The sequence below is a fragment of the Idiotropiscis lumnitzeri genome, chromosome 11 (assembly GCF_059441095.1).
Source record: "Idiotropiscis lumnitzeri isolate Australia: NSW breed Sydney's pygmy pipehorse chromosome 11, RoL_Ilum_1.0, whole genome shotgun sequence".
In the NCBI taxonomy this organism is placed as follows: domain Eukaryota; kingdom Metazoa; phylum Chordata; class Actinopteri; order Syngnathiformes; family Syngnathidae; genus Idiotropiscis; species Idiotropiscis lumnitzeri.
The window spans coordinates 14,574,659-14,602,067 of record NC_142401.1 but is presented as its reverse complement, the minus strand read 5'-3'; the positions used below and the strand labels follow the sequence as shown (position 1 = coordinate 14,602,067).

The 27,409-nt window shown below is 40.5% G+C and overlaps 1 protein-coding gene across 3 annotated transcripts in view; it reads left to right on the top strand.

Moving 5' to 3' along the window:
• The window catches only part of tox2 (TOX high mobility group box family member 2), a 100,921-nt gene that overhangs the window by 58,854 nt on the left and 14,658 nt on the right, over positions 1–27,409 (top strand). For all 3 annotated transcript variants that reach the window (XM_088309889.1, XM_088309888.1, XM_088309887.1), the window contains exon 4: positions 9,139–9,465. In XM_088309889.1, the coding sequence (XP_088166015.1) occupies positions 9,139–9,465 (327 nt within the window). The remainder of the gene's footprint in view (positions 1–9,138; positions 9,466–27,409) is intronic.

Below are 27,409 nucleotides of genomic sequence, written 5' to 3'. Positions count from 1 at the left end.
AATGTCGCTGATCTTGTGATAGGGGTTGTGTGAGTTATTTTTCATTTCTGCTCTGATTGGAAAATAGTCAGGAACATCTCCACAAATAGTAAATGTGTTCAATATTTCTGATTAAAAACCGTTGCGTGTGGTCAGACCTAAGGACTACCACCTAGAAGTGTTGTTGCATTTTTAGTCGGTCTTGTCTCAGTCTCAGGCGAGACTTTGGATTTTTGATCAAGAGTATTACTGCAACCAGTGAGTGACTAACAATGCAGGTGACAGGTGTTGCACCTCCTTCAAGGTGAGAATAGATTGGTGTGGAGAATGAATGGATGCATATTATAAATGTCTGTTTTACTGCTATCCACTAATCACTCAAAGAGAGAGGAAGCTAGAGCAGCAACAGAAGTACAGTTTGTGTTTATTATTTGATAAGGCCTCTCTCGTAACCTCGGCACATGTTGGGCAATCGCCCTGGCTCGGCTTCAGCTCGGCTGCGTGCCACTTTAGATTACTTGCTGGCGCAGCGAGAGATGGCCCGCCCTCATCTTTTCGCAACATGCATTAGTACGCCACTCAGAGCCTCGTACCGCCCGAGGTTAAACACAAATTATATCATTTCTGTCATCCAATCAAATCACGCCGACCCCTCCTGACTCGCCGGACGCATAATGAAATATGACATGGCGCAAACGCAGCTGACGCTAATCTGCCCTGACGCGCCATCAGATGGCGGTGACCCCGTGAACCTGTCTGACAAGTGAGTCGAGCGGTGGGAACAGGATACGTCACCCAGAAGACGAAAAGAAGTCGTAAAACACAAAAAAAATAGGTGACGGAAGATATATGAAATCAGAAGAACTTCTTTTTTGTCACAGGGACCTAACTGCGGTATTCATATCCAAAAATCTTGTGCTTCTCATCACAAGTTAGAAAAAAGCGCGATTGTCAGGTGTCTAGAAAAGATTACCTGGAGTGAATATGTACTCTGAGATGTGGTGCATTAAGAGTGATTTTTCCTCCCGTTCACGGTTGTCAATCGTAAATGTTAAGCCTTTTCACTATTTACCGTTCCAATCCTTACTGGTGTAGTGAACACCAAGTTCACATGATTGGCTCCGTGATGGTGACAAAGCTGAACGTTATCCAATTAAACAGGGTACTCCCGGATAGGTGATGGGGCCGAATTTAAGCATTTTCCCTTACGATCAAAGTCAGCAATGGTTAGATCCTCGCATGTCGCTAAGAAACTATCCTGAAGATCACATTGCCGGACAGAAAAAGAGGAGCAACTAGTTGCTTTAATTCAAAATTTGAAAAAGCGGTTTCACATCACAGTTTGTGGGATAAAATTTGCATTTTGCACCTCATTTAAACAAATTAAATAGCAAAATTGGGAAGTGATTTTTAAGTTTTCCTGTCTGTGGAAATTGTCCCCAATACTTTTGATGGGTTGAGAAAATAAAGTTAACTAATTTAATCCAAGAAATTTTCACGAGAGGAAACCCCTCAATTCCAGGGTTTTTCTGGATTTTGACTGATTTTGCGAGGCCAACAGAATATTGTTTTCTGCTGCTATAAAAACACAGAGCTATGACGCAAAAAAAAATAAAAAAAAGGCTAAGACGTAAAAATACGTCTTTGGGAGGTGGGGGCTACACTTTTGAAAAGGTATATCTATGTTTTATGGATTGAATGAGTTAAGAAGTAAAAACTCTTGAATTTATATATATATATATATATATATATATATATATATAAAAGTTGACTTATTGCTCATTTGTCCTATTCTTATTGTGTAATAAAACCCTTGCTTCAGGTCCCTTGGATTAACCTGCAAAAAAATAAATAAATGAAAATAAATAAATAAATAAATTCGCAAAAAAGTCAAAGTCGCTCCTCCAATGAAGTCATTGCTTTGCAAAACAGCTCCCCAAAGAAAAATTATTATTTTACGCCTTGTAATTATTTGTATCAGGCAGCTCCCCAGTTATTCACCACAGTAATAATGACATGCAACCAAAATGTACTTTCCAGATAACAGACCAATTTGCCAAGCTTCTTCTCTTCCTATTTTTCCTTAATTAGTATGCGAAGGAGTGAACGTGGACATCTGCATACTTGGATCGTTCCCTTTAATTATTGCACCATTATTGCCTTCACATGCTCCCTCTTATGAAACCACTCAAGCTACGGGGCCACATCACTTCTTCATGAGGCCCTCGTGGCCAGCGTTGGAGCGATAGCGGCATTTCCGTGTACAACAGGCACCAGAAGGGAAGCAGGAGAAGCAAGGAAGGTATAGAGAAGCCGTAAGCGGACGCCTGGCGCTCGTCACCCGTTGCTGTACTCCTGCCAGGACAGCCTTTGTAGTGCCTCTGACATGATCGCGTGGCAGAAGATCAGCTCTGGCATTAATTAAGCCCGACTTGACAGCGTACGGAGATGGATGGTGTTGTAGAATGGGCCTCTCTGTGTTCCATGTAAAGTGGGACTCTCGGAACACTATAAACAAGACCATTTGTAAATAAACGGCAAAAAAAAAAAAAAAGAAAAGATGAGATAAAGAGTGCCCGACTTTGTCTGGTTGCCGCTTTGGAAGCTGGTAGCGTAGCATCAGAGGTAATGGAAGCGTGAGTGGGGTTTGAAGTGTAATTCAGCAGTGTGACGAAGCCTTTCAATAGGCAGAAAAGTGCGCACGAGGGTTAAGGCAGATCTGTCCCACTCCCGGCACAAGTAATGAAGGGTACTTTATTTTGTCAAATGTAAAGTGGAGAGCAAAATCTGTTGTGTGCATGGAACCTAAACGCAAAGACAGAGCTTGCTTGTGTTGCCACCTCGGTCAAGGGAAGCAGCTGGAAGAGCCGTAAGATCGTAAAACATGTATGGATAATCGGGATCATTTTGATCCTGTCATGATTCTGTTTTGTTTGTTTAGATGCGTTTTATTTCCTCGTGTGCTTTTGTCTTCCTCGTTAAGTTTTGCCTCCACCTGTTCTCATCATTTTGGTCTGGTGCGTTAATCAATCAGCTCCCGCCAACTCTTTGTGCCTTGTCCAGGTGTTCCTTTTTGTTATCAGTTTGCTTCCTTTCAGTTTTGTCGAGTCATTGTAACTTTTGGTGCCCCTGTCACTTCCTGTTCATGAGTCCATTTTCGTGTTTTCAGACTCCTATTAATTTCGTATTTTTTGACCCTATATGCCTTTCTTAACTTTGTGTTTTATCTTTGAAAAATAAATACATTTTGTTTTGAGTTCGTCCTGCATTGCCTCCCTGCGTTCGGGTCCAACCTTTTGCAAACACCACAAATAGTGATGGATGCCGATTCACCGTTCCCATCAAAGTCAGCAAATGCCCAATTAACGAATTTGATGAGCCTGTGTTAGGATGTGTTAAGACTAACTGTCAATACCTGTGTTAAGGTAAAAATTCTGATACCTTCAACATTCGGAATATCCCGTTTACCCATGCTTGAGCGGACAGTTACTCCAGCATTTGAATAACTCGATTTAAACAGCGATGCACGGACATTGTGACGCAAATTGACGTCATTTCCGCTTGTTACTTTCTACCACAAATAAATAAATTATATTCATGCCAGTCACCACAGAAATAAAGCAGCCAGCTTTCTCCTCACTCCAAAAGTGTGCTGCTGGGCTGCGTCTCTGAGATTCGCCATGATTGTTTACCTCTGCTTGTGTATTTCTGCCGAGTTGCACGTGTGTTTGTATGTGTTTCTATATACGCACTGTGCTTTTACAAACCCAAATAAGAGCACAGTTGGGTTTTTGTGCACATTTCCATGGCCTTTAGAAACCCGAATATTGTCAATAGGTTTTAAAAGGGTTAAAAGGGTTATTGACAGCATGTAAACGTGTCTGTCTGTCTGTCTGTCACTCAAGCTCTCTATCGCTCTAGTGCTGTGCTCCTTTTCGCTATCTGTATCGCTGCCTCTCTATCACGCTAATACTTTGTATCTCTCAAGTTTTCTCACTGTCTCTCTTTCATTCTCTCGGTCTATCCCACTCGCTTTCTCTATTGCCCCATTTCTGTCTGTCTCTATCATTCCATCCCTGTCTATCTCTCTTTTACTATCTCTAAATCTCACTGTCTCTATTGCTCTTTCGATCTCTTTTTGCTTTTTCTGTCCCGATATTTAAGCTCTCTCTCGCTCACTATCTGTCCCTCTTTTTCTCACTCCCTATCGCTATCTATTCCTCTCTCAATCTTTCCATCATTTCCTCTATCAGCTCCCTCTATCCTTTCCTCCCTCAATTGCTCCATCATGAATTCTATCTATCTATCTATCTAGCCAGCCATTTGTACAGCACTTGACAGATACAGTTCAAGATTTTTATTTTGCTTGTGCCAACATGTAAATCTATTTTCAACTCAATCTTTATACATTATTGCTGTAAATATAATTAGATATAATTATTAGACGGTGTAATCGCATTTTGTCCTGGCTGCCGGTACGTGCAAGCATCCTAACAATAATCTAATACGAAAAAAAAGTGCAGCTAATGAGCCATTAGCCACAGTCAATATCATCTCCAGAAGGCCTTGACTGCGCAGGCAAGGCTACAAAGGGAGGATTAGACGTGTGCCAAAATAAAAAGACAAGCTGGAGCGCTCCCCAATCAATGATATTTCCTCGCTAGGTCCCACGCCAACTGTCTCTTCATCTGTTTCCCTCCGATGGAAGGTGCGCTGCAATGCTACTGTTACGGTCCAGAGACGCGGCGCTTAATTAAAATGTTACAAGCGGCCACTGCAGCTCCCACTGTGGTAGCCAAGTTCCCCAGTCTGCAGTCAAATATTAACCCATATCGTATATAAGTGAACTGTGCAGGAATTCTTTATTAATTCTTATTTTCATGTGGGGAAGCAGACATAATGACTTTAAACTCACCGTTATAAGGCTTACTCAATTAGCAATCCTGGTTTTATCATTAAAAACGACGTCCAAAACGATTTTAATTCTTCTTTTATTTGTGGAGTTTGCATGTTCTCCCCGTGCCTGCGTGGGTTTCCTCCGAGTACTCCGGTTTCCTCCCACATTTCAAAAACATGCATGGTAGGTTGATTGGACACGCAACATTATTTTTTATATATATATATATATATATATATATATATATATATATATATATATATATATATGCCTTTCTATATTTATTTCTTTTGGTTTTATTAATGTCCGTAATTTTTATTTGAAATATATATATAGACATATAGAGATAGATATATAAACATATTTCTGTGACCTACTAAAGTTGAGAATTATTTACGATTTCAATATAATTCATTTTCGTATTAAAACACTTCTGAATTGAATTTGTATGTATTATATTTATTTTATTTATGTAAACCGATATCTTCATTGAATATTTTTCTTTTTTGTATTATTGTATTTTTTATTTATGTCATATTCTTTTTTTTTTTTTTAAAAACTGGATATTCACCCTGCTGCAGATCTTTAAATCAATAATTTCATCCTGAATCCGTATCATTCCTTCCTGAACCTCAAATAGAATTTTATTTAATTTAATTTATCTTAATTCCATTGCAAAATAAAAATAATGACTTTCAGAATAAAGCCATGACATATCCAAATGCCTTTCTTTTGTTTGCCGTATAGCAAGCTCCTTCTGTACACTGTACAGTCTAGTATTTGCATTAGAGTGCAATGTTTTATGCAAAACAAAAAGAACATACATGCACAATGGAAACGTATGAATGATTTATCCAGCCACAATCCAACTGGAGCTGTCCTCGGCATATTTACGTTTTATCATCAAGGGCAATAGATGATACTTTGTGGTGGTCCCCATCTAAAGCAGGAAACTATCGCTGGTTTTGAGGATACACACATTGACAAACGGCAAACATAGAGGTTGGTGAACATGCTCCGTGATCATTCAAAGACGAGGGACACACACAATGGCTTGAATGTTTACAGCGGACAATCCCATTTCCTTCCAACAATTATGAGGAACGTTGAATCTCAGGAAATGTTGCTTTTCTCTTCCATTAGACCAAACAATAACACAAGTAATCCCCAAAGGTTTGTACTAAAAAAAGAAACATCTTTCTTCAAAGGACGGCGGCCGAAAACTCATGTCAACCTTTCTAGAGACTAGAGGTGATCACCTTGTTTCTTACTCATTAAGTGTCCAATTAAAAGGTTGCTTCAAAGGATTTCATTTGTGCTGAAAGCGACAACATGCTCTCTCTGTCGTGTGTGGAAAAAGATGCGGCTGTTCTATTGGCTGTGTTTTTGTTTTTTCATTTTATGGCCAATGAAACATAACCGAGTGTGCAATCACTGTTGGAACGCTCACCTTTATTTGTGTTTTTTCATATTATTTGAATACAAGAGTGCAATGATTTCATTTTTTTAAATTTAATGTATATTGTGGCACTATTTCAAACCAACCAAATAACAAGCCTTCGAAGTCTCTCCGAGGCTATTTTTTGTTTTGTGACACGTTGAATAAATCAAAATCAACTGAAAATAAAATTTAAAGTGTTGAATTCCAGTCTAATTTGAACAGTAATACTGTAGTTCAACATAACTCAAATAAACTTGTGACTTATGAACGTAAAACAACGGTCAGCAGAAAATGTGCCTTGAGCCAGCTATCGCCCTCTAAATATGTACCTGACTTGGTTCCCTCAGCTATGTTTGTGAAATGCCCCAAAACCTGAATATACTGGATTCATGTTTTAGAATAAATGAAAAATCTCATCTCATACATATATTATGAACATTATTTTGATTTTATTTGTGTTGATGTTTTTTTTTTATTTGATCTTATTTATTTATTGTTTATTTTTATGTTATATTTATTTATTTACTTAGTAATATTTTTTTCTGAAAAACTTTCATGAGAGGTATTATATATAGATATATATATATATATATAGAGAGAGAGAGAGAGAGAGAGAATTTTAATTTTACATTAAATTTCAATGTATTACATTGTGGAACAGTTGAACCTGGTGAACAATGCGCTCACCTTGAGAAAAGAAAATGACAACACATCACATTGCCCTCTCTCTCTCTCTCTCTCTCTCTCACTCACTCACAACCATCTTCTTCTTCTTCTCCTAAAACTATCTGCCGCAGAGATAAATGACCACTCTGCCGCCGAGCATGACAGGCTACACAAAGATGATATTGAATTGATTTGAGAAATGTTGCTGGACTGACTGTTTGATGTATGCCGCATGACGTGAATCATAAAAATTCTATTAAAAAACCCTTGAATGGCTGACACCGGAATATTATTTGTGATGATTAATTTGACACAGTCATTACAATGGGAGTCGTTTCAGCTCGAGATTGCTTTTTCGCTCCCTGTTGACTCCCCTGGCTATTTTTTCTCTCCGGGTCTCTTTGTGGAGCTGATTGGATACACCGTGTTAGCATTCAAATACGTTTTGTTTTTTTTTTGCTTTGTTTTTTTGCGACAAATGACATGAAACAAAATTTTAAAAAGAGTGACCAAAGGTTTTTGCAAAAGTGCAGCAGTTTTCAAAATACCCCAGAGGAAGTTGTACGGGACCATGCAAGACTGATGAATAACTGAAAGAGTTAATTGATTGCATACCGATAATCTGAACAAATCTGAGCAATTCCCATCAAAGTCAACCAATGCCTGATGAGCAGATGTCTCTAAAAGATTATCCTGACCAATTATCTTGTAGTGTTGCGTGTGTTAACAGTGATTTTTTCCCCTACTTTATCTGCTCGTAAAACCGGCACAGCAGACATCCATAGATGGTAAAACGGTTCAATATTTAACCGCAAATCCTTATTAGTCTGGTCAACACAGAGGAGGCACATTATGTGTGTGGTGTGTTGCGTTGGCCATCTTGAGTAAATCACGCGATTAGAGCAGAAGTCACACACTTGCCAATAAAAAAATCCCGTCATGAGTGAGGTCTCTTACATTTTGAAAATGGTACTCACGTTCCGATAATTACACCGAATTTGATCCTCTTCCTGATCTGGTGGAAAAAAAGGTCGGTGGATATACCGTCAAGTGTGTGGTGTGCTATCCTGGTAAGTATCGAGTGCGATGAGAAAAATATCTGATCTTTTCCCTCAAATATCATTAGCCTTGTAGCATAGTTGCCGAAATCCTAGGTGTGTGCATCATTCCCAAAAAGGTGATTTGATAGCTTACGCGACATGGGTAGCGAAACAATTCAACGATGGTTACATTTGAAACGATTCGACTCCATTCGACATGACATAGGGTATGATGTAATGAGCCGTTTTGTTGTCATTTTAAATACATTTGGATGAACTATAACGAAAATGTGGCATTCCTTTCAAGATATACATCTCCAATAAAAAATAATTCTCTACGCATTAATTTGGTTCCATTCAATGTACTCGCATTGTTTGAAATAGAAAAATGTTCTGATTCAAACCGTTTTTTGTTACACTCCTGCTAAAGCATATTGAATCTTTATGGAAAACGACAACAACAAAAACTTTAGCTCTCATGGAGTTACTTTTTATTAGACAGTCCATTTCTCTTGATTTGATTTTCTGAAATCTGCAGTCCATATTGGTTAGTTGAGGGGCCGTTTAGACTTTTCTTAACTTAAAACGGATGAAATAGAGTTTATTTTTGTCATAGAGTTGAGGGAAAACTGGAAACATTCAAAAATATCTTATCTTTAAAGGTTGCATTTCCATTTACGCCAGGTGGTTAGCAACTCTGCCTCCCAATTTGGGTTACGATTCAGAAAACTCATCTCATCTCAGCTTCTGCCTACTTTCAAAGAACTTGCATGTCTGGTTCATTGAAGACTCTAAATTGCCCAAAAGTGTGAATTTATATGTGCCCCGATATTGATTAGGGAGCAGTCCAGGGTGGATCCAGGTTCTTAAATACGGTCCAATTACACGCAACCCAAATTTCACGAGGACATGTGGATTTGAGTGGAGTTTGTTGTCATGTATGAGTGTTTTCTCCGGGTACTGCGATTCCATATTAACATCTTGCATAGATTCTAGCGAACAGTCCACTGTAAACACCGCTTATATCGCCAAAAGTCAGCTGGAAAAGGTTCCAGCTCATCTCTTACCCATCTCTAGGTAAAAAAAAGTCTCAAATGTGTTTCTGTCTTTCTCAGAACTACACAGCTCAGACTGGTGGCGGTAGTGGCAGCAACCCCGGAGGAGCGGGAGGCGGCGGCGGAGGCAGCGGTGGCGGTGGTGGCGGAACGTCCAGTGGCAACGGCGCAGGGGACGAAGACTACGAGATCCCCCCCATCACTCCGCCCAACCACCCGGAGCCTCCTCTCTTACACCTGATGGAGCACGACTCCACGGGCTACCTCTGCCACTCGCTGTCGCACAACGGCCTCATCAACCCTTATTCCTACCCGGAGCTGCCCACCCTCATGATGTCCAACATGCTGGCGCAAGACGGCCAGCTGGTCTCCGGCCAGATGCCCTCGGTGAGTACAGCGACATGGACTCAGACGCCGGATATACCAGTAATACCCAACCTCAATGCATCGGGAAACTGACCAAACTTTCACACTTAGTCTAATTATATATTTCTTACTACTCACGGCTAAATTCAACTATCTATGGAAGGAACTTATAGAAACAAGTTGAAAAAATGGATTTCTCTTCTGAGCCAGGGTATCCACGTGTTGCCATTCATGCAATGAAATAATGTGCTCTGTGGTCAAATCAACAGATTTGTCAAAGTTGTGAGTAAATTGAGACAAGGTCATTTTTATTTAAGTATATATACTTTTTCCAACATTTTGTGTCTTGGCTCATTACAGGTTGAGAAACACTGGGCTAGACGGTTCAATTGCAGCGATCACATTTAAAACTTCTTTTGATCTCATGCAAATGAGCAACTGCCCATCCAATCACCCTCGGGTGCAACTAGTGGTTTGAGACAAGCCAAACATTTGAGCATGTTCTTTTTAAAGCTGCTAAAGTTAAGATATGCTTCCAACCACACTTGCTGCAGCTCTTATTAGCTTTTGTTTCTTATTGTCCAGTCGTGGTTTGGGATCTTACCCAAGCTTAGCTGCCAAGTCATGGGTAGGCAGTGCTCTGTTTACATTCTTAGAAATAACACTTTCCTATTCTTAATAGACCTTTCGCGAAGCAAAATCACAGAAGTGCAGTGGCCACATTTAGTGTAAAGTTTTGGTTGTATTTCCGTTATTTGTGACTCAGTCGCCCATTAAAATTCCAAGGATGTCCACATCTACTGTATGCCTTTCTGTTACTCTTACAGTCTCTCTGCAACTCAACTCTGTTGCAATCTGCTGATGACACTAGGTGAAAAAACACTTATTGCAAGTGTTTTTCTGGGCATACCCTTCTGTATAGACAATTTTGCTTAAATTCCACTTCTGTGGTATCTTCACATTTTTTCATCACTGACCACCTACTTTGATGGGATCCCTTAAAAAAAAAAAAGCCACACACACTGTTTTGGCATTGCATCAAGAGTGGATCTGTACCACCAGGATTGACCGGGAGTAAAAAAAAATAAATAAATAAATCTTATATGATGACGCTTGATTCTCAGGCTGTGCTATCAGTTTATTGGTTTAAAGGTGCTTCATATTATCCCAGGCAGCATATTGTTTGGAGTGAGCAGCCTGTTAATGAAAAGAAAAGAAGATATATTGTACAGTATATATACACAGATTCACATCAAGGTCAAGCAGAATGTATTGGCGCGTTTATCACGAGCAGATGCGATATAGGGCCAAACAACAGTCAGCACATGGCTTGATATACATCTGAAATATAACTACTGGGCTGTAGATTGTGTGAAATATCGGTAAATAGCCCCCTCTACCACCTGGGGAATTGGATTCATGTCATTTATCTTCATGGACAATTCACATTTTGGTCATGACCTTTACCACAGAGGCAGTGCTTGATCAGCCACTCAGGGTATTTTTTTAACGCCCCGAAATACGTCGTGCAGGCTTTTGCACTAAAGCTCCGCTTCATGAATAATGTTAAGATTGCATTTATTAGTAGGAATAAACCACAAAATTGGCTTTGTAGCACCCACTGGATTTTTTTTTTTTTTTTTAATCCAGCCCCTGGACCCAGTTTCACAAGCGACATGAAATTGGGTATGCATATTTATCATGAGTAGATGCATAATAAATCTCAAGGAGCTATGCCTAAACAGATATCTGCAATTTTGGTTTGTAGCGGTCATCATAGGGTGGACATTTCCAAGTTTGATGACTTGCCATTCAGCTCAAAACGTCACGCTTCACTTCCAAATTCCGCTCCCCAAGCCAAATTCTCTGAGCGACATGAACTTTTGTAGTCATATCTAACAGGAGTAGATCTACAAAAAGATCTCAAGAAGCCCGGAAGTCTTCCGTTGTGGTTTGAAGCGGCCAATTATAAGGTCATTTTGGCCATTTCCGAAAAAATAAATTTACCCTAGAGAATTTTTCCGTTTGGAGATACATTTGAAACATGCATAGCAGATAGGTGCTCAAGGCTGAATTGGGAATTACAAGAATTGTCGTCATTGCATAGAGACAACGCTTGTCATAAAATACAAATCTCTAATAATGTCACTCCAAAATTAGGTTCAGCAGGATTCACTTGTTTATCAAGAGTAGATACAAAAAAAGGAAAAAAAAATATCAAAAGAAGCCGAATATAAAAAGAAACAAGCCGGCAGTTTGGTTTGATTTGGTCATTATAAAAAGTCATCTTGACCATTTCCAGGCATCTTTTAAAGACAAATCCTTCCGAGCGATTTAGTCCGATTTCCGTTAATTATGAACCATGCACACTGGTCTCGCGGGCAATTGCAAAGAATTTGAATTTGACACCGAAATACACTCAAACATCATTCCAAAATGTAACCTTTGGAACCAGTTTAGATACCGTGCTCCAGACTTCCCTCAAATGGTGGCATTTTACTCCTGGATGTTTTATAATTTAAAATGTGACCATTAAGTTTGTAGTTTATTATGATTATTTTTTTTTTTTGGATAATGTTGCTGGCAAATTTCTGCTCCACACCATTCATATGGTGAGAATCATTAAAATGTGTTTTTATATTTACTTTGTAAGTACATTTCTAATTCATCGGCACCCGTATAATTTTAGGTTATTGACGACTGAACTACAAGTAAAAAAAAAACAATTGGTCTGGAGCGCTGTCGTGACATGAAATTGGACAGGCATGTCTATCATGCGTAGACATAAAAAGTCTCAAGAAGTCATGCTTAAAAAGATTCATGAAATCTGCCATTTTAGTTTGAGGGTCATTTGCAACATTTCCATGTGTCATCATGTATGTCGTCAGTTGGTTTCCGTTTAGAATTCAGTTTGTTTTCCCTGTCTTTCTTTCCCTGTTTGTCTCATTATGTTATTGGGTCCACCTGTGCTTGTCATGCCAGTCCCGAGTGTTAGCCAATCAGCTCCCTCCAAGCCTCTGCATCTTGTCCAGGTGTTCCTCGTTGGTTCGTTGATTTGTCTGTATTTAGTTCTCTGCTTTCTCTCATTCCTTGTCGGTTTGTTGTCAAATGTCATCTGTCCTTCGTCTGCGCCACATCTTGTTGCTTTTGTTTACCTGCAGTCCAAGTTGAGTCATTTTTTTCCCCCTTGTGTTTTATCCCAGTTCCATGTGAGCCTTGTTGTTTTCTTTAAATTAAATTAGTCCACTCTGCACTCCTGCTTCCTTACATTTGGGTCCACAAACACCTTGAGTCCTTCTAATGAATGTGATTGCTACCAAAACTTAATGTAAATTGGACACATGCAATGCTCAACTACGAGAATTAGATTTTTTTTTTCTTTCTTTTTTTTCTTGAAGTGAGGGCGGAGCATAGGAGGGATTGATGACTCGCCATCAAACACAAAGCTCCAAGTTCGTAATCCAAAATTCAGCCCCTAAAAGTAGTTTGATCATGGAATTTGTTGTGGATGCACAAAAAGTCTCAAGAAGCTTCCTCTAAAAAGAAATAGTTTTTTTGCCATTCCAAGTGCCCTTGAAGAATGAGCTCCTCATTTTGACTGATTGCTACCAAATTTCCAACACGGATACTAGATAAATGGCTGATGCTAACTTGCGAGACGTTTAGATTTTTGTCATGGTCTGTGGGCAACTCATCGCTGTAACTGTAAGTATCTAGATACAAATAAAAAAATCCAAATTAATTTCCGTATGTTTACGGCATCTGCGGATTTGTCATTCTCATATCCAGTGGTAACCATCATTTGTTTGGCATTTTTAGAGATGGATTCATCCAAATGAGAGGACGGTATAGCTGACAGCAATTTAGATACTTTAAATAGCTTCTCTATGTTTCCTCGGCGTACACTTTTTTTTTTTTTTTTTTTTTTGCTCTTTCAAGCTTCGCTGCTGAAAATCAGAAAGGTCTAAATCAAATAGTCTGCTGCCTGGCGAAGTTACCAAAGCGTAGCAGAGCAAGGTTCATTTGCGCGCAGAAGGAATTTCTATTAAATCTCTGCCTCACCTTGACACACTCTGTCGACCGGAGTAATTAAGCAAACTCCGAAGTTCAAACACAAGACGCCGTCGATACGAATCGCACGACGGACAGTAAAGAGGGTTAATTCTTAATTTCGGTCTCTCTGAGATGAGATCATTTCATTTTGCGGAGGTGGATGCTGCTATGCGCCCTGGGTGTGCGTGTGCGTGTGTGTGTACACTATAAACAATATCTCTGCTGTTGAAATACATCTGGAGGTCAGGGGCTTATATTCAATCTTGAGCACGTTGAAAAAAATCCATTAGGGTTCATCTTTCCTGCATCAGCCATTCTATTGTGGTGCTGCAGTGAGATCTGTTTTCATCAGGCAGATTCAATACGTGAGCTGGGCAATGAAAAGAAGAGTGCAATAGACTTGGATGGAGAGAGTGGAGATGGAAGGGCGGAGGGGGGTGGGGGGAAGAAGAAATTGCAAAGAGGTGACTCTAAATGAGCATACGTGGATTTCATCATTGTGTATTTTAGAAGTAATTCACTTGAGTGAAATAACATCTAGCTCGGTGCGATCTATGTACAAGGGCGAGGAGAGTGTTTCGGCGCAGGTGCTCGCATAAAAGCATAAAGTAAATGGGCTAATTATGCGGAGAAACGAGTGGAGGAATGAGTGGAGACCTATTGCGGTGATAGGTAAACATATTCAGGGGGCTATTTGGTACACAAGAGGCAGCGCGTGTTTAGTTTGCTCAACTAAACAGACTTGAGATTGAGTTTTCTCTGGCTGGATTTACACTCCCTGGTTTATGACACAATCACATTTTTTGGACTCTCAAGGGGCACTATTCGGATATGCGTTAATGGTGAATGGGTGAAATGAGATATCTTCAGACTGGAATCTAGCCTCTCCCAAATATGGAGAAACAATGTGTATCGGATGCCTGCCAAACAAAGTGCAGGGTGAAACATCGCACAGGATATATGACAGTAATGTTAGCATAGCGGCTAACACACAAGCCCTGGTGAAAATGTATGTGTTTTAGTAGTTCAGTAAATGATCCCCTAAAAACTTACTCAGTACTGCTCAGTGGAAAGTTAGGGAAAAAATATCACACAGTTTGACCTATCAACACAAAAATGGTTGGACATAACCAATTGTACAACATGGTCATCTCTATTATCCCGCTTTTGCTAACGCTCATAAACAAATGCAAAACAACAAATGCCTTCATTTTGTTAATAGTTAATTTTATTTTTTGGGGGGGTTAGAAGCTGATATGTGGTCTGCTTCACCGTGTCGCTCCGCTGCCCTCAACGGGGGCCTCTCTGTCCATGCCCCACTGTCATTGCATCTGCAGATTCCAAAACACATTAGACATTTAATAGCCATGCTCAGGTTGCACTGATCTTATCAGAGCAGTCGGAGATGCTCATCTCTGCCGGACTCACCGAGCGGCCTTGTTTTTTGGCTGTTATTCCGGACTTTGCCAACAACAACAAAAAAAAGAGAACACAACTCATATACATGCCGTATGGATTTGCATAACCTCACAATTGTGCTGGCCACCATCAATTTGAATGGGAGCGCTTCATTTTCTATTAGGCGTTATTGAAAAAGACGCCACTGAAATTTAAACGACCTCGGCCTCTTTTGCTCAATGGCGCGTGAGATATTAGCTCTCGTCAGAGTGCCTCCAGTGTGCTCGTTTGAATACGGAGCAGATGATGAATGTATAATCATACTGGGAGACGTCCACACATAACCTGCTACATATTAGCAGACGCCATCTATGCAGCGCTGTTGAGTTCATGAGCGTCATCATGTTTTGTTTATTTGACTTTCAACAGAGATGCCAAGTGTTCCAGTTTGGCCATATTTGTTATAGGTTGCTGCCATTTGTTCAAAAATAGCCTGAAAATGACAAGACTACATACATGTGGTAGATGTCGGTAACGTGCAGTTCACAAGTGAGTTTGTAAGCATCACAACTCGCAATTGGCGGACTTTTTGACTCCGCCAACCAACCAGTTGCGATCACATTTCTTGACGTCGTCGCATCTTTTCACAAGCCTGGCTGGCTACCGTTGCAGCTATACAGCAGCCACTTCTCCCAAAGACCCTAATTACCGCCTCTATAGTGGCAAATTAGCGACAGGCAAGTATTGTTTACACGAAAGCAGAACAAGTAATGTTTAACAGGAGAAATGCCAACACGAAGTAGGATTTTATGATTGTAAATGGCCTCAAATCTAAAAATTAATTAACATTCTTTAAAAAAAATTATTGTTGTGGTAACACAATCTCAACTGTGGAACCAACAAAAGAGGGGACTCTGAAGATGACACTCTGTCATTAATGCAGTGCTTCTAAATTATTTTCTGTTACGCCCCCCCCCACCCCAGCAAGACGAAAAAAAATTGTGCCCCCACACCGCCACCCACTCTCCACCGCAACTATAAATCATAGCATTTTCGTTGCAAAACAAACTTACACCGTAGAGTTAATACTTGCTGCGCACAATGGGCAAGGAGAATGCCACTGCCAACTACTGGAGAGGAAGGGCAATTACACTTTTTTTTTATTTTTTATTACGGCCTAAGAAAAGCACATTACACCAGGCTCACACACGCCCCCCCCCACTATTTGATTTGAGAAGCACTGCATTTATGTCTAAACGTAACAACTTAGGACAACGTGGGACATTGGGAACATTGGGAAGTTAGAATTCAATTGAATTTCAAATGGAATCAAAAATGGTTATATTGTCTTTACGGGCTCTCACTTTTGTTGCCCTGCACTCTCAGAACTTTCCCGCATTAGCACGCCGCTCTAAGACGCTGTCCCCAGTTGTCATGGTAGCAAAAGCTAGACTTGCTGTGGGCTTGGTGGCTCATATGTTGATGTTAGCAAGACAAAAATAGGATGTGTAAAATATGCTGTAATGCTTCATCATTGTGTATTTTGCAAAGGTTTCCATACAGACATCATATCGGGACAACTTGAAACTCTTTTTCTGGGCTTCGGTGGAGGGCGTCACATAATATGTCACTTTTATATGTCACAATTTGTCTTTGTTTGACCGTGAGAAATAGTTCAGTGACGGAGGTCACTCATCATAATTAATCCGGTCTTGATTGTCGTGCCAAATTGGCCCGTGTTTTTTTTTTTTTTTTCTCTTCACCACAATGGCTTTGTTTTTCCTAGTGAGCAATGAAGTGATCCTGGCAGGTGTTGGCGGCTCAGATGAGCCGGCGCGAATGAAATTTGAGCGGCGATGTCAAGTGAGCTTGTCACAGACAAGCTGCTGTGAATTAATGAGCAAAAAAAAAAATGGACAGAGGTGTGAAACAGTTTCTCCTTCACTATAAATGTTTCTGCAAACAAGAAACATGGTGGATTGAAGAGAAGCTTATGACATAAAAGTGAGAATTGCATGTGAACATTTCCAATTTCAAAGTACAATATTACTTGTTGGACTTTCTGCTTTTTGAATCTTCTTTTTCTTTTTATGGACTTTCTTTTCCCTCCTTTCAAATGGGAAATGGAAAAAAAAGATTCTTTGAAGTCATTTGGTGTTGGGGATTAGTGAGCATATGCAGAAAAATGATGGTGAACGTCTGCTGCTTTTCTGTACAGTTCACCGAGTCTCTGCGTCAGAATGGAACTTTATTAGTTATTCCAATGTTGATTCTTCTCTTGGAATAACCCACGTCTGGGCCACTCCTGGAGAACAGTTGTTGTATATATAAATACTTTTGATATTGTGCAAACCCCCCAAATAGCAACATAAACTAAGCAAAATATTTTTAAAGGTATTATTTAAATATTGGGAGAAATGTTGCATGTGTCGAGTTTGCGCGTGTCAAAAAATATCAAATTATATATACTGGAATTTTATTGCATTATATTATATATGATATATATATATACATATATATATATATATATAACAGATTCTTAGATTGAAGATTAGATGAGATAACATATATATATAAATGTATGGTTACAGTACATCTGTATCTCTATCTTTGTTTTATCATATGTTATTGTATTAGAGATTATATTGTATGATGTATTAAATATATTCTATATCATATGTATGCATAATCCTAAATATTGTATTATTTATTGTTGCGTGTCCCTCCCCCATAAATGAAGCTTGAGTGGCCAAACATCGAAATTGTACAAACTGTGAAAGGTTCCCTGGATTTATGTAACACATTCATGTTTTCCACTTCCTCATTTTAGTACTGCGCTGGTAAAGCCTGGCTAATAAAAGGCTCCTATTAATATGTCCTGTTGCCTAGCGACGGCAGGCAGCGAGTAATAGCATTCTGTGGAAAAATAGATGACCGATAAGGAAGAATTCAATTCTTTTCTCATCTCCCGGGAGAAAGTGGCTTATTTTTTTTTCTTCTTCTTCTTCTTCCCGGCAGTGTGATATGAAACTGTAGTTGTACATTAAGAAATAGCGGTTATTTTCCATTCTCATCATTTTAAAGGGATATTTATTGCCGCTTAGGTTGGCGGCTCATCTTTTTTTGTGTTATAAAAGTCAATTAATGTCTTAAGGCAATCAGAGGCTATGGGCCCTGACTTCATTTCTTCCATTTTAATCAGAAATTCTAAAGAGACCGTATTAAATTACGCAGGAAGCCAACTTTTAAATTGCATTTCCTTCACATCACAGGTGTAATTTCGACCTATGTACAAACACGGGCTCCAATATGGAAGCGCCACTCCGAAAAGAGCACTTGCAATAATGTTGCTTATCTGGGCCATCGCGGATAATCTCTGTGGAAGAAAATGTTCAATTTAGATAATTCATCACCTCACATTTCAAAAACAACAGTGCGAAAGATGAGCTACCGCACACCTGTTGTTGTTGTTTTTGTCGTCGTCGTCGTCATCGTCATTCCGTGCCGCAGATGTGATCAACGGCGGCACTCAAGTGAAGAAGAAACAGATGCGGCCGCGGCAGATCGCCGGCATTATGAGGCAGATACATGCCGCAGATAAGACGTCTCATATTGGAGCCCGTCAAGGGCCCCCGCTGGGCGTTATCATGCCATGAAATCATGTCCATATTGCACTGTGGCCTATCGCCTCATTCCGCTTTCATCAGCGGGAATATTCTGCCCCCGGTGGCGGCCAATAGCCGGCCCATGTCATTTCACTCAGAAATGAGCGACCCGCTGCCCACCCCACCAACCTCTAACTGCTAACTTCCGCTACCCCCGACTGTGCCACCAAACCTTCTCACGCACACACTCAGTCTGCCCCAAGGTACAGCATAATTCAAGATGTACATTTAGGAGAAATCTTCTGAATGGCTTTGATGGCCTCATGGCTCAGTCCGTACTCGTACTGACTAAGAATTTGGGGTACTGTGCCTCAAATCCCTGTCAGACTAATAAACTAATACGAAGAGGCAAAACGTATGTCTGATGAGGCTCGTCGTCTTTTGTTGTGTTCATTGAACTCTGCTTAGTGAGTTTTAAAAAAAAAAAAAGAATTTGCAAGTTGACCCCCACAGAGCCGAGAATGGACAGAGAGCTAATTGGCTGTAACTAATAATGTAATTAAAATAATAAATAAAAAAATAAATAATAAATAAAAATAATAAAAATTTAATTTGAATCATAAATATACATTCTTGTCTGTGTCCAAAGATGCATCACATCAGCCCTTCTGTTTACATGAAAGATTTTCTGCTTATTTTTTTTGTTTTGTTTTGTTTTTGTTTTCCCTGTTCATTACTTCTGCATCGATGCTCACTTTTGTTTTCTTCGTTTATATCTGAGGGGTGATGGTGGGAGCGTGTCAAACTCAAAGTGCGTTTGACACGGCAGTGAGGAGCCTCATTATCCGAGCATCCTTTTTTTTTTTGCCGTCTGCTTGTCAGGGCTGCTGCGTCCTCCTCACAACTGTCATGTAAGACGGGACATACGATTCTCTGCGGGAGGCGCGCCCCGCTTTTTTGCGAGGTGAGTGTCGAGACACGCCCTAGGCTGGGGGAGGGGTTTGGGGGGCACAGAAGAAAGGAAGCGAGGAAGAGGGGAGAGAAATAAAAGCTAAGGAGGTTCTAACATGAGCTGTAATGAGCATCATGGAGGATGTTGCCGAGGGGGACATCATGACATTACTACCTGCCTTGTTGTCACGTTGCCCCAGAGCATTTTCTTTTTTCCTCCCTTCTAAAGTCTTTAGTGGCAAAGATGGTTGGATACAATCACCTGAAGACATATTCTACTTCAATCAACATATTTAGAGGGGACATATTATGCATTTCTACAATTTAAAATGGGTCCCAAGTGTGTTAATAACATTTCTGGGACGTAACGTCATCAAAAGAACCCATGGATCAAGAAACATAGTACGCTTTACACACTTATTTTTGTCAGGTTGAAATTAGGCTTCTTTTAGGGGTTGCTGGCTCCTCCAAGTCAGCGACTTCATACAATGGCTTTTGTTGTCATGATGACCTGGAGCTGAGCTCGAGTTTTGCGAGTGGAGTGGCATCAACAATACTTACAGGAGCAGAGCCTAGAATGAGGAGAAAAAAACGAGTATTTTCACTTAAAGAGGCAGCGCTTCAGTCGCTACACTACGCCAAACACAAATATTGTCTAACGTGGCATGTTGACAACTCACCGAGAAATCCAGTACGTTTGACTTATCAGAAGCTAATGCTCCTAGATAACGGTATTCTGTGTGCATCCAACAAAAAAAAAATCAATAATTGCAGCTTTGCTTACCTTTTGTCTTTGACGTGAGCGCAAGGGTATCACACCAGTGGGGGATTTGGGTGTTTCTTCATGATAGTATTTCTTACAGTTGAAAATGACTCCGGATCTTCACCCAGTCTAACTGGGGGAACTTTGGGGGCAGTTGCAAATGAGCGCCTCTGTTACATAACAGTGTCACATTTGATGGGTGGCAGGCACTGCATAGGTCCAACTATTTACTTCCTAGCCTGCGTAGAACAACGTGACAATTTAACAAACGGGATTTTTTTTTTTGTCAGTGGTACCAGGTCCTTTGTGACTGATATCAAAACAAAAAAACACAATAATATAAAGGTTTACGTCCAAATTCATGCCAAAATGTAAATGTTTTGAATGTCAGTCTTTCTTGTTGTTACACTGCTTGACAGAGGAAATAAAATCATTTAACAATAACAAAATTGCATCGTGATGAAACAAGCCATTCATCACAGCCGTGACCAACAGCCTCCTGTACAAAAACAGCACAACAGACACAACACTGAAATAACCACCAGTACAATAGCTAGTAAAAATAAAAAAAAAAAGAAAAGGGAAAGAAAGAAAAAAAAAAGTCAGCGTTTGGGTGTCTGGCACATCTTTAAAGCCAGCCGTCCTCTACAAAATGTTGGCATGTTATCGACTTGGCTGTGACTACTGTTGTGTCAAGGTCCATTTCAGCAGTGTGGCTAGTTGGAGATATACTTGGACTAAATTGCCTTTTCGGTCCAGTTTTCGCTCGTTTGCAAGGTATTTCTGTTTGCCTGCCAGGATGATGTCATGTGATCACATTTGAGCATGAGTAAAAGAAGTGTTTTATTGCATTTTGCTCTTGGCTGTTTAACTGAACTGCAGTCCACATGTAGGAAGCTGATTTGAAAAAAAAAAAAAGAAAAGCCCAAATCATGAATATTTTCTGTCCACGTTGACAGACCGCCAATGCAGTACAATACAACTTTATTTATATAGCGCATTTCACAACAGCTGGAGCTGTTACAAAGCGCTTTCCATATGGTGTCATGTAAATTAGCTGGAAATTAGAACACGTGCATGACGCCCACGCAGGAGGGATGCTAACAGCAGAGTTTTATTTTAACATCATTAGATAGCTAATTTACTATTCAAATCTATTTTGTTTACTTTTTCTTTTTCGTCTTCTTCCTCGTCTCATTCTTCTTCTTTCTTCTCCATGAAAGTGCTCAATGCAAGTATGTACGTGCTGTTGATGTGATAGAGATTGTGCTTTTGCCCCCCTCCCCTCCAGTATCAGGTGGGAGGTGCAGATTACGTTATGTCCGAATAAGGAAATACAGGCACACTTGAACGCACACTGCTGTCTCACGTCTCTTCATACACAAATAGTTGGTAGTGGCGCTTTTGACACGTTCTGAGGCAATTTTTGTCGTTTGCCCATTTCACGAGCAGGATCATCACGTATGAGGGCCTTTGTTAAATGAACTTTTTTTTTTTAATTCGTCACCCCCACGCCCCAAAAATGGGCGATTGGCCGGGCCGCACTGTTCCGCCCCCAGGACGGACTGTCCAGCTCTGTGTATATATTGTGCAACTCTCCTATTTACTGTCCAGGAAGAAAATGGAAGTCCACTTGTCTGAAACCTGCACCATATTCAATGCTGAATGGCCTAATATATACAGTGAGAGTGAAATCTATCTTCAAATGGCCTCCAATTAAGCAACCAGCATGTGCTTCCGATGCTTTTCTTGACTCAGCATCTGCGTGATGTCACATGGAAAGCGGCATTCGCTTCCAATGATGATTCATAAACGGGCTGGCGGATTAATTTAGTGTAAATGACCCCCCCGGGCATGCAAAGCTTGATAAAGCAAAGACACGATGGGGAGAGGGCGGGCGAGGAGGCGGCGGTGGCGACTTGCTGTCGTTAGCGCGCCGTGCCCTCGGGGCGAACGACGAGTAGCTTTGAGGAGGTTGCGAGGGACCCCCCTAACACACACACACACAGCTTCCCCTCTACAACCCCTCAGCCTGCAGGCTTGTGTTTACTGCGCTTTTTGAAGGATGGCTCCCGAGCGCGCCTCTAATTAAAGCCGTCACGGCTGGGTGCCTGCAGGGATAATGTTCTATTATTATAGTCATTTGTTTCAATTAAACGCTGGCTGATTTTACAATAGCGGCCGTGAACCTGCGCGAGTGAGCCATCACTCTAAACAAGATGGCTCCAGTCAAGCAGCCAGGAGGAGGCGGAGGACGCGTTTGTGTGTGTGTGCAGTCATATGATCCCCATGTATTTAAAAAAAACAACACGCGGGATGGGACGGACTTATTAAAACCGTCCAAACAGTGAATAACGTGCAGTTTTATCATGAATGGACTTCATTTTATTCTCTCCATTGATTGGTCGTAGCTTAATATCGGTGCACTGACCGGGAATCAAATACGCGCCAATTGCATGAAAGGCAACAGCATGTACAGTGCTGACTATTTGCTGATTTCTGTGTTTTCACATATTTATCACTCACAATGGTTTAATTTTATCAAACCAATTTTATTATCACATTGAGACAACCCACGGATATATAAAATGCAGTTTTTAAATGATTTTATTTACCAAGGGGGGAAAACAATGCAAACCAATCTGGCCCTATCTGCCCCCTCAACATAATAGCGAGTTCTGCCAACTTGGGCAGCAATAACTGATAACAAACGTTTGCAATAATTGGTGATGAGTCTTTCACGCCGCTGTGGAGGGATTTTGGACCACTCTTCTTTGCAGAATAGTTTCAACACTGCCATATTGGCAGGTTTTTACAATTTCCGTGTTGATTTTTAATCCTCTCGGCTACCTGTGGACAGGCTCCTCCCGTGTTTATTTTATATTTTGTTCCTAACTGGAGGTGGATATTCCACCACAATTTCAGCAAAGCTCGGCAAGCCAAAAGTAACCGGTATCAGAGCGAGGCTGCGGGATTGTGCACACTGCGCGTGGACACTCAGGTTCATGGGAATGATTGACACCTTGTCACAGACACGTTCTGACTCTGACTGGTTGTTTTTCCTTGTGCACCTTTTTTCATTTTTTAAAAATTTTGGTGAAACTACTCCAGGAACATCCAAGGAAATGGTTAAATCAGCACCATGTAATAAAAACCCTCACAAAATTGGACAGAGCTTATTAAAACAGCCCAAACAGTGAATAATTTTCAGTTTTATCATTAATAGACTTCATTTTCTGCTCCCATTTTACAGTTAAATGCGGAATAAAATGATTGATTGAGGCGCGACAGAAGGGACTCCAGTCAGTAATGAATAAAAAGTATATGACGCTAATAAGTTGGAGGGGGATAAAGAGAAGAAGCGACTCCTCAGGAGGACACGCCAAGGTGAGGTGTTTTAGCCTCTGCTTTAAATCTCTCAGCCTCTTGTATCTGAATGGCGCCCTGCACCCCGCCATCTCATCTCAGTGCTGCTGGTCAAATCCCCTTAGCTAAATCAAATGGTGCAGGCAATTGGAGGTGAGGTCGGGCGCGCGGCAAAAGGGAACAATGCTTCTGTGATATTCCATCTCGGGCCTCCAATGTGCTGCACATAATTGGAAAGCCTTTTGTTATTTGACTCCCATTTGACTGTGATGTACAAGGCAAGAATGCAAACACGACAGGCGTAAAGACGGCGGCGGCGGGCGGAGGAGGAGGAGGAGAAGTGCGCTCACCGCCCGTTTCCTGCCTTTACATCACACGTTTAGCCGCACCAGGACGTTCGACATCGCAATCTCCAAACGATGGGGATGGATTTGACGTCATGTGGTCTTTTTTTCTGTCATTTTTCTGAGAACTTTGTCGACTCTCTCTTCCATTGAATGAAACCACTGTGAAGGAAGTTAGGTTTTGGTTGTGGGTTTCTTTGTGTCTCGTCTTTCGGTTATATGAACTTGTGTTGTAGGATACTAGCTACTTTCCCAAGGATCACATTTGGGTAAAAAGAAGAAAAGATATATATTGAATATACCGTAAAGGGCTATAAAGACAGTCTTAGTCTAATCTTAGTTTTATTCCTAGTTAGTTGATCGTCTTCAATCGTTTTAGGTAATTAAAGAACTACTTTATTATTTTTGCAAATTTCCGCAATCAAAATGTCTATCATGAATTTGATACTTTAAAAATAAAATGTATATCTTTAAAAACACTTTTTTTTCACTTGTTGTCGACTGAAAATGAGATCACGTGTTGAGGGCTCAGGTTACAACCAATGTACGCCCCACCGAACTTTCACAAGCAGAGACGTGAGTGGTTGATACCAAAGACGGCAAGTGGAAAAATGCAGTGGATTGTACAAGAAAATAATGAAGCAAACAAATTCATTATTGACACAATATTCACATGTTACTGGTAAAAATTGCAAAATTAGTAAAGTATCACTTTAGGTAGGTTTTTAAAAAGTGTTTTAAAATCAGTTTAGATATCTTAAATCTATTTGGAAAATTCCAAGTTTTCTACTTGTTGGTTCCTCATTCCAATGTAACATGCTTAATTTAATACTTAATCAGATCAGGTTTTAACATGTTGTGTAGCAATGTTTTCCATGCTGCCAGTAATTATTTTGATAATCGATTAATGTGTCAATTAGTTTCCCGATTAACTAAAGAATCAAATAATCCAGGTTGCTCCCACATTCCAAAAACATGCATGCTAGGTTGATTGGATCTAAATTGGCCCTAGGTGTGAGTGTGAGCGCAACGATGGTTGTTCGTCTTTGTGTGCTCTGCGATTGGATGACCAATTCTGCATCCGAATTAAACTTCCACTCCTTATTCTAGCCATTCACCGAGTGATTTTACAGTAGCTCGAGCCTTTGCAGAGTGCTGCTCATGGATTTTTATTTGATGTATGTCAATAGAAATGTATTCAAAGCACTGCTGAAAGGGGCCAGCTTCATTGTGGGATGTTTGCTTCCGCTATGAGCGAAATCATCTCAGTGCCAGAGAGTCATTCATGCTAAAAGCCGAGAGCGCGCTGACCGATAAATTCCTGTAACTCAATGTTCTCCCTCGTCTCCTCGCTCAGAAATAAAACCATGCCATTATGAATTAGCATACAGTACCTATGGCAACCGGCAACCTCTGTCTCAGTCTTTCATAATGTTTGTACAGTCGTCTGTGACTGGCTTGAAATCACTGCCGCTCAATGCCACGTTTTATAATGATGCACCCTTCAGTCAAAAGTAATTAAATGCGGATTATTTTAATTAATTACACTGTGACAGTGATTTTTTTTATTTTTTTATTCTTGTCTCTGACTTGTGATGATGTATTACACGAAAACGGACTACTGTCGTCTTGTCTTCTAAATTGGCATTGACCCAACGCACCTAAAAGCAACAAACAACTTCGCAGGCAGAGTTGAGTTGAAAAATGAGGAATTCCACAAGGCTCCTATTATGAGCATGTGTGTTTATACCCTCAAATTTAACATAGTATTTCCATAACGTCATGATTCTGAGCATGTATTGCAAATGGAATTTTGCTGGCTGCTTGCCATGTTTGCAAAATAAAGACTGGAAGTTTTCTGTAAAAACATCAACTTAATTAGCCATCCACCAGATCTATCAGGCAATTACATGACCCGATGGTAGGTTGTTGGAACTTTGAGGTGTCTGTGTACGAATGTTTCCATGCTGGAAGCAAACCATACCTTCTTTCTTATCGGAGGGGGAAAAGCCAGTCAAGTCAAATTGATTTATATAGCCCTTAATCACAACGAACACCTGATCTTAACCGCCCCAGGTAAAAAGTAGTAGTGCAAGGTTTTTTTTTGGCTTCTTTGCTTTGCCCAACTGAAATATTTTTCCAAGAAACGTCCCATATATCAAACAATCGAGACGCACCGCCAATGCCCGTTTGTGTCGAAAGCAATTGTCAGCACCTCAGATGATGATGTCACGTGCGTCTAATTATATGAATGTCAGAAGCCTCAACAGCTGTGGTGCAGGCTTTTTGATAGTCGTAACAGCAACACTAATTGCCAGCATAGCAAACATGGCGTCTGTAAAGCTGACATTTACAATGGCGTTTCAAGAGTAGAAAAATGCCTTGAAAAAAACCTCACCCCTGTTTCTTACTCCAGAACGTTAACGCTACTCCGTTACTCCGCAGTTGAGCGAATCAACACCCAACCAGGTAGCAAGCTACATACCACAGTTTCTCGCCTCCACCTTAAGGGAAGCCGCAATTAAAGGCCAGGTGCATTATCCTGCTGAATAATTAAACGCCAGATCTCAAATAAAGGCAATTTTACAATTATAACAATGACCTTAACAATAGCGATTTTCACACTGGTCATCAAACCAGAATTTGTCTGTCTACTTATTTTTATTTTTTTTATCTTTACCAGAACACAAAACAGCTGCGCTACAGATGTGGCATCTGTAAAGCTGTCATTTTCAGTGTATATATATATATATATATAGTGTGTGTGTGTGTGTGTGTGCCGTACCTGAAATAAGCAGTTTCCTTTACTTTTGCGCCTCTCAAAGTGGCCGTCGCAGCTGACCTTTTTTTGCTCCTCGTTTCCACAACACAAACCATCTGCACAGCATACATGACACCTGTAAAGCTGACGCCTACAGTGAAATTAAAAGAGAAAATGCAGCTGCATGCAGTTGTTGCGTTCTGTTTTATTCCTCTACCTGTATTTGACTCGCAGGCCTGTGACACACACACACACACACACAGAGTCTTGTTTTTCGGTTCCACGGCGACTAACCGCTTCATTAGTCGTGGTGCACGACTCTCAACTGGAATGTAAAAACAGTGTTTGCTGTGAGCTATGAGGACCAGCATGAATGATGATAGCGGGGGGGAGGGGAAATAAATGTATGTACGATTCACAAACCAGCAGCAGCACAGTGAACGGGTGTGTTCTGCTTTCAGTGTGGAAAAAATATTGAAGCCAATCAAACGTAATCCCACGTCAAACATGCTTGATGAAGACGGTGATGAAAAGAACAATTATGCCGCCGTGAATATGCGGTAACGCTGGTTTGTCCTATTACAAGTAGCTGCTTCCCATGTTGTTTACATTAAACATGGTGGCTCCCATTAAAGGGTGACCATTTTTTCTGTGTGCGCCAGGAGGCTGTTGCTATGGAAATAGAAGCACAGCGGCAATGATAGGCCATTCATGTTTGATTAAT